The sequence below is a fragment of the Festucalex cinctus genome, chromosome 8 (genome assembly GCF_051991245.1).
Source record: "Festucalex cinctus isolate MCC-2025b chromosome 8, RoL_Fcin_1.0, whole genome shotgun sequence".
NCBI classification, from domain to species: domain Eukaryota; kingdom Metazoa; phylum Chordata; class Actinopteri; order Syngnathiformes; family Syngnathidae; genus Festucalex; species Festucalex cinctus.
In genome coordinates this window covers 21934053-21948216 of record NC_135418.1, presented here as the reverse complement: position 1 = coordinate 21948216, position 14164 = coordinate 21934053, and the positions used below count along the sequence as shown (strand labels likewise).

Genomic DNA, 14164 nt, shown 5'->3' with positions numbered 1-14164 from the left:
TTTAGCCAACATTGAGAAGCAAAATATATGCAGGCTTTTTCCTGCATATAAACTTAGGAGGCAGCCGCCTCCGCCTAATTTCGAGCCATCTTTAGAACCCTTGACATCATGAAAACTGTTATCTGACCAGGGTTGCACTGTATGTGTATTTTTTTTTTAAATGCAATTACAGTACTACACAGACAGGGCGGCGCTACATCAGAAAACAGTGCAAGGTTGCTCTTAAAAATGTCAAAGAAGAAGAGAAGGTAGATTTTATTTCCGACTTCAAACATGTCTGACGATTTTGAGGCTTTTCAAAAACTGGTATTTTTTTGTAACCAATGTCTGACGCCCTATATATTTTTTTTTTGGCTTTTCCGAGATATAAATGAATGACAAGCTTATATCTTGTTTTTTTTTTACTATTAATTATCACAAGTTAAAATATTGTTTGACATAGCTACAACCTTCATGCTAAAATTAAAATAAAGTGAGGGCCTTTTTTCCCCCCAATATAAATTTGTTCAATGAAATTATGCCAAAGATGTGTATCACTTGTCTCTGTATGTTTCGGTTTATGAAACATTCTGTGTGTGTTCTTCACTGTGGATTTCCTCGGGCTCGATGCTATCGCTGTCCTCCATGTGCTAGACAGAACAGTGCCCGGGGGAAGAGATTAAGAGTTGGCATTGTGGTCTGTGTGTGTGTGTGTGTGTGTCAGATCTCCAAGCGCCAATTACCTGAGGGAAGGAATCAGGCACACACACCACACATCATGACCAATGCTTTCCCATCACTTCTCACTTATCCTGAAAACTACTCTAAACCTCTTCTTGCTTGATCATAACAAGTAACCATTATTTGAACATATCCCCAAAAAACAGCACAATAAATGCACCTTTTCTGTAGTCAACATCAACATATAACACTAAAATCCCGCCCAAAACAACTCTAGAAAGAGGAAACAGCTTGTTCTTCACACGCTGATAACATTTACTTCCCAAGTATTTTTTTTTCTTTTGTCATTGCCAGACAGAAGTACAGAAAGAGACACACATGACCTTGACGACCTTTGAATTTTACGTCAATGTTCAAGCCATTTTCATTTTAGTTTTTAATGTCACTGATTGTCACAGTTGAATAGAGGTGTGCAAAATTTCCGATTCTTAGATTATTCACGATTCGGCCGTGGAACAATCGAGAACGATTCACAAACGTCCAAATTCCGATTATATAAATATGCCAAGGGAAGCGAAACGAGCGAAAAGTACGCGGAACTGAAACGCAGTAGCGCGCGCGGTCTTCGGGACGCTTTTTGGGACGGACCGAGATTACACATCCACAACTCACGCCTCGAGATTCAAAACAACAACAAGCATGGCTGAGCTGACCAACCCACCTCTTCGTGGGATCAGACCTGCTCCGAAAGGCAAACAACTTGAGGCGGAAGTATCAGCTAGCTGGCTGCAGTGCGTCGGTTAGCGTTTTACAGGGCGCCGCGCAGTGATACGAACGAACGAACAGAAAAGTAGTGGCTGGCGATAATGGCGTCTGACTTTATTCAGAAAAGAGTATTGTGGTGGAAATGTATCACGCTTTTGAAAACAAAAAGTTTTTAGAAGAAAAACGCTTTATTTCCGAGACCCCAGCCAGCTTGGTGGACTATTTTCCTCTCGTCCAACGCCGAAGTCAGTGCTGATCGCACACACGGGAGGTGAGGATCAAATTGAGATTCATGTTAAAAAAGCCGAACGATCCCTTTAATGTTTACACGTTCATGTTTACACAAGTTAAAAAGCAGAAAAGCACTTGAGGGTTGTTTTTTTTGTACCTCTGAGAAACTTTAATGTTTACATGTTCATCTTTACACAACTTAAAAAGCAGGAAAGCACTTTTTTTTTTTTAGGCATTTGTATTGAAGTAGTAGTTCACATTGTCTTTCATTTATACCTCAGTGCACTTTTGAGTGGATAAAAATAATATATTTTTGCTCAATGCTATGTTTTATTCTGTTGAAGACTGAATATACTTAAAAGCTGTTGTTACAGAAAGAGGACTTGAGTATTTTATTTACTGTTTTGAACTGTTAACTTGATACTGAAATAGTAGTTTATTTAGGCCTGAGAGGACTTTTGTACTATTTTTGTAACTAATGTACAAAACATTAAAAGCACCAAAATACATTGTTTTTTTTCCTGCTGCCTGGGGGGGAAATCAATAATCGTTTTATAATCGAATCGTAGCCTCTGAATCGTAATCGCAATCGAATCGTGAGGTGCCCCAAGATTCCCACCTCTACAGTTGAATATCCCAGTAGAGTACTGTCCAGATGTACTGTAGCTGGTAAACTGGCGTTTGTACTGAGTGACTCAATTTCGGGTCAAAAAGGAGGCATTTATAGCTAATATGATAAAATCTTCCCTTACAAAGCCATTAAATTCCTGTCACAAACAGCAAGCAAATAAATAAATAAATAAAGTAAATGATGACGCCCGTCAAAAAAAAATAAATAAAATTATTGCCTATATTAATCATTTTAAACTTCTATCGCCCAGGAAAACATAAGCGCAGCGCGAAAAGACCTTCTGATACTACCATAGAAACCTGCACATTTGCAGGTCAACTTTAACCCCCTTTCCATGTCTGTTTCATGTACAGCACTTTTGCTGCATTCGATGATGGTCGGAAGTCGGACTTTTCCAAGTTCAAACCCGGAAGTGTGTACGGGAACGCCCCCTTGAACTGGGAAATTCCACTTGCGAAGTCGGAAAATAAAAAGGACCCCGCCTTCACTGACGGACTATAAGTGGCGTCACTCTACCATAAGCGACCACAGACCGTGAATGGTAAAACACAATTTACTCAAATATAAAACTAGATAACTTTCTTCATTCATAAATATTCGACATAAGTTCACGTAACACAACGTACGTGACAGTATGCTGCTATCTCTCTGCATGAAATTATACGGTGAACTACTGAACTGTATGAAATGCTTATGAAATGAGATAAAAACAATAAATGAAGCACAAAGGTTTGCTGGAGGTCGAAAATAAGTTTTCAGAACCAAAATAAAAACCAATTTACCGCTATCCGCTATTTTGCTTGTTTACTTTCGTCTCGAACGCTTTCAGGTCGGAACTGGGAAAAAACAATTCAGATATATCCGACTTCCGACCATCCCCGAATGCATCATTTGTATAAAGCAATGTTTGTTTTAAACTGCTTTATAAATAAAGTTGAGTTGAGTTGATAGCAACCCCGGAAAAGGGCAGAAAATTCCTGTCTTTTATTGTATTAAAAGGGGTATATAGTATGAGATTAGCGCACACCTGCTAACAAAAAATCTGTCATAACAGCCTTGTCAAAAGTTAATTAAAACACAAGAGCCTCACAAAGATGTATGGCTGTGTACAAGTAAAAACATGCTCTAATAATGCAACCTCAGCTAGCAAAGATGAGTATGAGTCAGTGCTAAACAGGGATGGATATTAGCGCATACAGCGGTCCATCTGTGCCTAGCGGGTCTTTTTTGACTGTCTAACGGGAGACTTCAGCCAGCTGCCAGTCCAGAAGAAGACATCTCACTGGGTTGACTGGCGCCAGTAAGCAGGAGCCATGTATAGGATGAATAGTTTCCTGGTGCGTGCGGGGGGAAGATGGCTTTAAGGGTCCCATTTATGAAAATAACTCCCCTATGATTGACGATCGGTAATTCTGTATGAGCCCATTTTGGCGAGTGACAGCTGGCGTGGGTGCCAATGCGTCCCCTGTGCCCCTTCATGACACCAACCCCATGGACGGATTTATTAATAATATACGGAACAGTAATAAAGTTAGCTAAAAACGTCTTATCGCCTGTTGGTTATAACATCACTGTCCAATAAAAAACATGTAAATCCAAGTCTAGAGCACCTTCGTCATTTTTACTGTAGGGTTGGGAGGATATTCATTGATTTATTCAAATTAATCCAGTTTTTTTTTCTTTTCTTTTTTTTGTAAATCACTATTTAAAAAAAAAAAAAAAAAAAAGCTTGAGAATGGTAAGATATGTGCTGCTTACACTAACAAATTGACAAATACAATGTGCTCATGTATGCATTGAAGAAGCAGTGATTTATCACATATTGAAAACTTTTGAAATGGGGGGAATCTATTTAAAAATAGCAATTCCGATTTTGTGTTGCGTTTTTATTTTAAGGCTATATCACCCTGCCTTAATTCTCAATGGCAAAAATTATTCAAGTAGTTCCTTGTGTTTAAATTTGGTAACAATCAAACAAAATCTGGAGAACAAGTTTGCAAATAATAAAATTTACCCCAAAATGTCAACTTCAAATCACAATGTCAGATGTGGTGTTTGTTTCCATAGATGCATTTTTGAGACCGTTTTGTGGCTCTGTGATAGACTTGTCAACTAACTGCAATGTGGCTAACTGAAGCAGGAGCAGATTTTTATTTTATTTTATTTTTTTACATTTTTATTAGACTGTGACGATAACCACAATTGGATGGTTGCAGCCTTCGAATGCCAATAGCTTAGCGAGGTCCAAATATTTTGCATTGCATACCTCGACAGGGACTAAATAATAGACCAGGGGGGACTCTGAGGAATGATGACATCATTTCTTACCTAAGCCCTGACACAGAATGTGTGTTACTTCACCCCCCCGTTTTCTAGCTTGGACACAATTTACTATTTACAAATCTAAAAGTTGATGGTAGAAAGTATTATTATCATCATATGACTTTAAAAATAGTCAATCAAGGAAATTTAGTCCAATTTACACCCAGGATGGTGCACCAATATCAACAATCAATAGATGCTTCAGGGTTGCCATGGCAACAGCAATAATTATTCTCCAAAAAACAAGCCAATGTTCTACCAAAGTGAATTTGAAGCTTTTACGTCAAAGTCCCATTATTTTTGGAACAGTATGTGTCGCCAAGTGTTTCTTTTCATCTAAAAACACTTTATTGAAATTATAAAAGACTCGTAATAACATTCCAAAAACAAAACAAGATGGCGTAGAGTCGATAATGGTGAAATGAATTTGCTTTTCATCTCGCAACAGCCTAAACATTCAATTTTCTGACTGGGAGGCTGGCTGCAAGTCAATACTCCAGCCACCCAGGAAGAAGTGGAATGTAATTACACTCCACAATGGCTTCCATTGTATGCCACCAATGCCCAGGAGTTGAAGGAATGAGCAAGAGGCATCTAGCTGAAGATAAAAATACCATCTTCGGAAGGACGGCAGCCTTCGAGCAAGACAGGATTGGAAAAGGTTAGCGAGGCAGGTTGTAAGTCAAGCGCCGACTGACATAATGCTGCTGAATTTAGTGTGTGGATGACGGAGGAGAATTAGCCCGGCTATGTTTAGTACTGAATGCACAATCTATGTAAAGAAAGGAAGGATGGTAGGTGGAATATGTCTGCGCATAGCAGACATGAATTCCCTGCGAGAATTTATTATTAGCGTGGCGGGACGGCATCGTTTGCATACGCGCCCGACACCGAAATACACGCATGCTTCGAATAGGTGACACCGGATGACGACGGCATGCACGCTATGCTTGTTGGTAATGTACAAAAATACAAAAGCGGGTCATATATAGAGAAGATTAAAGTTGCTGCAAATTGTTTATTAACAATTAGTGCTGTCAAGCGATTACATTTTTTTTTAAACTAATCAACTCATTCACTCCCAGCAATTTTACTGGATTTGATTAATTTTGCAAGGCCCACATAATATTGTGTTCTATTGATATAAAAACATGGAACCTACCAAAAGAAATATTAGACGCTCTTCTTTCATCAGGAAAAAAAAAAAGCATGTTTGTATCTGTTTCCGTTTTGCAGCAATTAGCACTAGAATATAGCTAAGTTTCATAAATTTTCACATTCCTGGTGAAAACAATGACAATAGAACTTGTTGCAACATGGCCCTGGCTGAGCTCTTATACCCTGCTGCCACCTGCTGGCCATTTTTATGTAATAACTACTTTTGCTTTAAGCCACCTCTTCATGTCAGAAGCGGCATCAAAGATGTCTGTATGCTTTTGCATAAAAAAACCCCCCATAAAAAAACGTTTAAATATGTTTTTGGGAGTGAAGGCCAAAACATTAAAGTACGTGTTCACACGTTTTTGGATTCAAATGAGTTCCAGTAATCGCACAAGTTTCTGTAATTAATCGTGATTAATCCCAATTAATCACATTTTTCTACTTCTGCTTTTACTTTTTCTTTCTTCAAAGCTTGTAACAGATTTTACTTGAGTAAAATCTTGAAATTAATAAAAAATCATCAAATATAAAGTATATTTATCATCAATGACTGTTCTAATAGCTTTCTTTGATCCTTGAATGGAATACATTTGTCTGAGATGACAATGCTAAATACGTACAAATAAGCGTGCTATTTGAATTTGGCTTTGTAAAGTGCACAAATTAAGATTTCTAAAATAAGCGTCAGGTAAAATTGAAAGTAAGACTACCTATAGTCCGTGTTTGCTCATCTTCGTGCCACCGTACCAGTGGCTAAGTTTGGCTACAGGTCATAGACCGTAACAGGAAGTAAATAAAACTGAGTTAGCACAGTTTTTTTTTTCTTTTCTTCGCTTTAAAGAATTTAAATTAATCTCCAGACTTGACACTTTCCTTTTAACAGCCCTATTAATAACTAAATAGGAGGTAACAGTCAACAAAAGTCATAGTTAAGTACATACCTTGGTTTGAAGATTATGGTTCGGTTGTAAGGTGTTGTAAGATAAGTTTGAAATGACAAAGTATTTGGGGGTCATAGTTTGTGGTATAGCAACAATGTAAACTATTAATACAGGCAATTACAAACAGTTTTTTGGGGCATAAATTACTATCATTTCCCCCCCCCCCCCATTATTTATGGCAAGGCTTGATCGCTACGGATTACTGTAATGTTCACTTTGCCCTGCATCATACGCAGAGCTGTTTCTAATATGTGGTTATCATGGAGCTACACTTAGAGAGTCAGGACCATCCAAGGACAAAATTTGAAATTCAAAACGAAGAACTGGCGTGCGTGTGCGTGCGTGCGTGCGTGCGTATGTGTGTAGGCTGCTAATGAAAAGGCAGCCCTAATGTGTTTTCTCCATCTGGTAATAATTGCCGCATGTAGCAACCGTAGCCGTGTTTGGATAAAGCTCTGACATACATGGGGCCCCTCTGACGCCGCCGTGTGCGAGTGCGTGTTTGCGTCGGCGTGTTTATGTGGGCGAAGAGAGACAGGAAGAGAAGCGCCTGAGAGCGCCGACGGCCAACAAAACTAAATCAACTTTATCGTCAGCAGTCGGGTTTTGACGTCGGGGGGCTGCGACCGGAGTGAGCGTGGGCGGGCCCGGTTTCCTGCTGCTCCTCCTCCTCTCTCAAATGACTTGCGTTGATGATTTAGTGGTTATCAAACAACTGTACACAGACACACATCTAGAGATTACTTTGGCTATTATCTGATGATGAGAAACTGACGCAGAAAGTGATGCAAGTTTCAATGAAACGGACTCATTGACAGCCAAAAATGATTGTTCCGCAACTGTACGAGGAGACTTTGGGGAAAACTATGCTAACTATAAGTTAGAAAAATAGCACATTTAATCACACTTTTCTGTTTTTAATATGTTATTTTTAAAATCTGCTTGAGAGAAGCTTGGACAAGAGGATGTTTGTGCGAAAGCTGCTAAATGTTAGCCACCGTTGTAGTACGATTACCTGGCAATATCCACCTGGTAACACTCAGTAAATTCGTCAGGAAAAGGCGGGACATTCTATACAATAGTTCGAGCTGATTGGACGATGCGACATTCTCCACGTTTGTTTTAACCAATCACGGCCAAGGGTGAAAATTTTCAAAACGTCATCTCCGTTCATGTTGAAGGAGGGAAAAGCACGAACATCTTACCAGCTAGAAATGCATGAAACGCCCCTCGCTGTTCAACATTCAACAAGGAAACGTAAAGATTGGCTTTATTCACAGGTGCTTCCACTTAACTGGCAGGTAAACGAACTCATAGAAGCACCTGTTGAGTAGAAGCACATGTGGCTAAAGTCAAACTGTTTTTGGGTTTGTTCTCTCTGGACCTGGATTCCCCAACTCTGATCATCAAATAGAAACTATATTTTAACTCACACTGTTGTAAGAGCTTTACAGACATTTTACTTGATCTAGAAGAATTAAGAAATGACGAAAAGAGGGCAAATTCATGTCAGCAGACAAAATGGAGTGACAAGCGAGACAGTCTTCTTGGAGGTCAACGTGGCCGCTCTGTCTTGTGACTTACTGGCAGGGTCACTTTGCAGGAGGTGGGCGCAGAAAAAGGGGTCTTTGTATTGTGTGGGTCAGTTGGTCACACATCCTCTTGTGTGGGATAGCCACACACAAATACAGACAGAGATTTATGGGAAAAAGAATACAACGCAAAAACAAAACAGCAGTTGACTGGAAATGGACATGGACTCATACTCGTGACAGAGGGGAAAGTGACATATACCGAAGGATATATAGATTCATAACTGAATGAATAAAATATACAGCATGTGTGAAGTCATCATGGCCCAGTAGAGCACTATTAAAGTGTTAATTTTTACCCATATTATACTTGTTTATATTTAACTAAATATTACATATTAGCTCCTTTCCCTGTTGCAAAAACATAAAAAGGGTCACAAATGAGCTTAGGTAGCAGCGAGACAGTCACAAAGGCAAATTGAGGATGGCGCACAAGATATAAAAGTCAGCACACTTGCCTTTTAATAGGCAGTTACAGCCCAACGCTGTGGTCCAACAATAGCACGGCTGTGACTACAAATCACACTATGAACTCACAATCCAATTTAGACAGCACCACTTTTTTTTTTTTTTTAACCTGAATGATGCAACACGTTTTGAAAATACAAGCACCTAACTGGCCAGAAGCCAGATTCACGGCACATTTTCCATCCGACTGAGAGCTCCTAACCTAATCTCATTGGAGCTGTTCTCACAAAGGAGCCATTCACACACTCACTCACACGCATGCACTCGAGTTCAGTCTAAACTTTAACCAAACTTGAACTCCCCCAAAAACCCTGCAGTGACCGCATGAAAAGCACTTCTCAGGTTACAATTCGCCCAAAATAGGCCCTAAGTGCATATTACAGCTTCTCTGGTGACGTGCATTAGAAAAGTTACACACTCGCATGCTGCACACACACACACAGAAAATATTCACACTTCCATCTTTAGGGAAAATAAGAGTACATACTAAGAAATTTTTTTTAAGATACAAATGAGCTATGCAAAGAACGGCTACTCAACTCATTTGGATTCCTAAACGTTATCCCCCGAGGACATCATATGTGTAAAAAAATAAATAATAATAATAATAATAATAATAATAATAATAATAATAATAATAATAAAATATTATTATTATTATTATTATTATTAATACTAATACTAATAATAATAATGTTTTAGATAAACAAAATTTAATTCTCTATTTTATATATCGTAACTGAGCCATAAACTTGGCAAAACGGAGTGGTATTAAATTGGAAGTCAACTCCCTTTTTTTTTTTTTGACAATAATATGTTCTATGTAGCCCCACTGGTCGAAATATGGTATTCTGGTTAATATTGCGTGAGTGGAATATGAGTTAAGCAGCAAAACCCAGCCGATTTTATCCATCTCAGGGGGCGGCCATTTTACCACTTGTTGTCAACTGATTGATGACATCGTTGCTCAGGGATCAGGCAACGGCCAATCACAGCTCACCTGTTTTCTCAAGATGAAAAGAAAAAAGAAGGTTGGATTTTGCTTCATAACTCTTATTCCACAAATGTAATATTAACCAGAATGTCATATTTAGACTAGTGAGGTCACATATAACATATTATTGTCAAGAAATGTTTAAGGTTGACTTCCACTTTAAAGAGATTGAAGCCTCTTTGGTAGAAGAATTGTTCAGCTAAAAAGGCGGCTGGTATTCATTTTCGAAAAAACGAATCTTGTCACTTATCTCAAGGCATCACTGTCTTCCTTCTGGGATTCACTAGAAAACAAAATGCTGTTATATTCACGTTTGTTCACTTTTTGTAGAACTGTGGTTCTTTTGGTTTTGTTTGGAATACACCATGCTGATAACAAGCTATTAAAAGGAATTTAACCACTTTTTTAAACACATTGCCAATATTATGAACACTGTGTCTTGCATGACACATCAAAAGCCAAATTTCAGAGGAAGTAAAACGGTTTGGGGGCCCTTAGTAGAATGGACTAAAATAAGCAATATTTGTTGTGAAGTTCCATGAATTTGGTTAATGTGTTTACAGGAAAGACTTGCGGCGCTTGTGGGCTGAGCGCTGAAAAACAATCGCTTCATCCTCTGATTGAAGACAGCCAGATCAGGCCACAGAGACTTTCAACACACTTTCTCATCAAAGAGCCACGAGATAGATGGCAGCAGATGGAGAGAAGGTGTCCCCAGGAAGACTGAGAAAAAAGGTTCTTTAAACATCCTTTTTTTTTTTTTTTTTTTCACCACCACTGTTATCTTTTCCCTGCACTCTTCACTCAACCTCCTCCTCCTCCGCCTCCGTGTTATGAGTAGGAGTCGGGGAGGAAGTACGTGGGATTTTCCCACAGCTTGGCAGGACCTGATCTCAAACCCCCCACCCTCCCCCCCACCTATTTCGGTCTCCCCCTCCGTCTCATGTCAGAGGGGAGTCTTGAGGAAAAACACTCATATTCCACCGCCGAGTATTCTGGGATGTTTCTCGGAACTTTACACCGCTCGTTTCCGCGGTCGCATGTATACCGTGTGTTGTTGCCGTGACAACAGAGTGAGGCAACACAGCTCTATCTGCCTTTGAAGATGGCTGTCATCTTGTGGCAGCTATCTTGCACAAGGTCCCAGGTGGAGGGAGGATGGAGAGTTACATACAACAAAGGTTCTGCCAGAAGAGGGACTGAGGGTGTAAAAAATGTTAGGTGGGCAGGCTATTTGTAGAGTTAAAATGGATAAGGGTTCGGATAATGGATGGATGGATCTATAAAACTGTTTATTTTTATACTATCTTACTTTTTATGTGTGTATAACGTACCGGTATTTAGTTATAGCTAATTAACTATTTATTGAAATAAGTAAAATGTTAAATATATATTCATTAACACAATATATCCATAAAAATATTTGGACAGTGATGAGTCCATGACGATGTTCATAAATGAAAACCTTGAATTTCAAATCGTAGTTCCCCATAGAAATGAATAAAAATGACAATAATTCCAGCCTCCCCCTCCAAACCACATTTTTATATATATATTTTTTTTTTAATAAAAGAAAAATAGTACTCCATATATTCAACTTTATAAAACCTTGAAGTAATAACAAAATTAAACAGAATGTAAAGCATGATTTAATGCTACAATCCAAGTCGGTGTGCTGCTCCATGTGTGCCACCGTTGGCCACCGGGAGGCAGTACAGTATAATAAAATCATGCAGACACAAACGAAGAACAATAGATTTCTACTTCTATTACTACATAGAGTATAAAGAACATAATGCTTTTGAGTTGTTACATTATCTGTCTACAAACTATTCCATCATTTGTTAGCCCTTGCTTAAAGTGTTGTAAAATCACGATTGCAAATGCTAACCGTTAATATTTCAATGGAAGTTTCCAATATATGTCAGTGAAAAGTTCAGAGTGAACTAAAGTTCACTTAAGCTAGTGGGGTCCGTTCGTAAGCAAATGTAGTTTGTTTGTTTTGAATATACGTGTAATTCACTTTGTTTTATATTTAGTTTGAGAGTAAAAGTACAATAGGGTCTGATGTTTTTTTTGTTTGACTGTTTTTTTCAGGCATTGAGCCCTACAAATAAAGGCTTTTTACATTTGCAGTATCCAAATGAGTACCTGGACATGGAATTCTATTCAACAACATATTGATGAATATTTAACTCTTTCAAAAACACTAAGCGATACAGGGATACCAGCAGCAATCCTGCTGTCCTCTGTTTAACCCAATTCTAATTGATCTCAATGATGATGCAGGGGGAACTTAACAAGTTTGTGTTGAGAGTCCGAGACTGTTTTACCTCTGCCGCCTGCGTCTCCTGATGTAACAAGGTCAATCCTGTAAGGTCTTCCAGGAAGGAGTGTGAAGAGTTAAACACCTTGGACAGGAAGTGGAAGCCTTCCCTTTCATAGTGGTCCAGGACCTAGAAAAAACAAAAATAGTAAATATCAATATACAGTACTGTAAAAACTTACTTGTAACTCATCATGTGACCAACAATTTACGTGCATCTCAAATTAACTTTAAAATCAATTGAAATGCCAATTATCTGTTCTAGCCACCACAAAAAATGCACAATTAGATGACATATACTCATTTTAATAAAAAAATATGTAGCCAATTTAGATTTATTTCATACACATGGACTTCTTGTACTCACAGAAACATCAAACTGCTTGGAGATGGTCTACTCATAGCCTTTCCCTTTAACATGCTAGTCTATAATTTGATTTCTAATCTCGACAACGCTCTCCTTCGCTTACTGTGGTCCATATTTTTATGTGGTAAACACCATGTCATCAAAGAGGATGACAGACTGATTACTTACTGACGAGTTGTTATATTTTAATGGTTGAACCACAATTCAAAAGCAATGTCTGATTTTCAGTGGTTAATTTTCATCAAATGTTTATTACTACTTTTGTCAGACAAGTTATTTCTGTGACCACTGTCGGTTTTTCTTTTATTAACAGTGGGCTACCAGCAATGTTGTCCATGTGTGCACATGCCAAAATATATTTGATTGATTTTGATGTGAAATAATGGACAGAATACTATTAAAAAAAATATTTTAGTGATAAAAAAAAAAGAAAAAGAAAAAAGAAAAGGACACTTTTGAGGAGGCTGTCAAGTAAGGATTAGTCACAGATCAGTCCCTTTAAATGGTACCCGCCCTTTGCAGCATTTCTCTTTTTAATTATCAACTTAACAAAACGGGAAGTTTTCCTGCTGACTTGCCACCTTCTTAGCTGCCGTGTCTATTAAATGTTAACAGAAGCTAAGCCCCTAAATTGTGTTTTCCCTGAATACTTTCCGGTCTCAAGTTTACCGTCACGCTTTATGTTTGGCGGCCCACGATTGGCGGGGCCACCACGGTCTGATCTTTTTTTTTTTTTTTTATAGACGACGAGTAAACACCTCCCAGTGACTCAATGGCTTTGACTGCCTGCGTTGATGTATATACGGTCTCCATAGCACATTTGCCGCTTGCTTTGAAAGCACACAGACCATGCTCATTAAAGGGATACGTCACTTATTTAGCTCATTATAGCAATAAAAAGTTAATATTTTGTCAGTAATTAATTTGATACTTTCATAATTTTTCACATACAATTAGTACCTTTAAAAACACATTTTGCAACTGGCTGTCGACTGAAAATGACATCACAAGGGCTCAGGTAACCAATCACAGCTCACCTGTTTTCTAGGTTTGGTCATGTGATATTCACAAGCTGAGGTGTGATTGGTTACCTCAGCCCTTGTGATGTCATTTTCAGTCGACAGCAAGTTGCAACATGTGTTTTTAAAGGTACTAATTGTACATGGAAAAAAAATGGAAATATCAAATTTATTATAGTCAAAATATTCATGTTTGACTGCCAAAAATGGCTAAATAAGTAAAGTATCCCTTTAAGTAACCGCTCAGGCCTGAGCGGGTTTCAGAAGAACACGGGAAGCTAATAGCCATAAACAACATGAAGTGCGAGACACTAAAGTACAGGGTGTTAAGTTCATTAGTCGAAAATGAACAAAATTCAATCTTTAAATGCACATCTGTTTTGTTGTTTGTCATCTTTTAGAACTATAGTAGAACTCTACTATAATGTGATGTCCTTCTTTAATATAGTTAGCAGCATTGCTTTTATCATTAGCTGGCGGAAACATTTTCTTCTTCGTCTTGATTTGACAGTCGAACAGTTAACACAATAGTTAAGTCCTAATTATCTTGAAACTTATGTCTGTAAAATTAAGTTATTTAGCAAATACAAAGTCATAAAGCGAATCATATAGCGAGTAGAGCCATGTCATGTAGTGGAAAAGGAACAAAAAAAATAAATACTTTAACCATGGAAACCCCCTACAAAT

At 38.2% G+C, this 14164-nt stretch overlaps 1 protein-coding gene across 4 annotated transcripts in view; it reads right to left on the bottom strand.

Moving 5' to 3' along the window:
• The window catches only part of atg7 (ATG7 autophagy related 7 homolog (S. cerevisiae)), a 37763-nt gene that overhangs the window by 8830 nt on the left and 14769 nt on the right, over positions 1 to 14164 (bottom strand). For all 4 annotated transcript variants that reach the window (XM_077529226.1, XM_077529229.1, XM_077529228.1 and 1 more), the window contains exon 18: positions 12099 to 12221. In XM_077529226.1, the coding sequence (XP_077385352.1) occupies positions 12099 to 12221 (123 nt within the window). The remainder of the gene's footprint in view (positions 1 to 12098; positions 12222 to 14164) is intronic.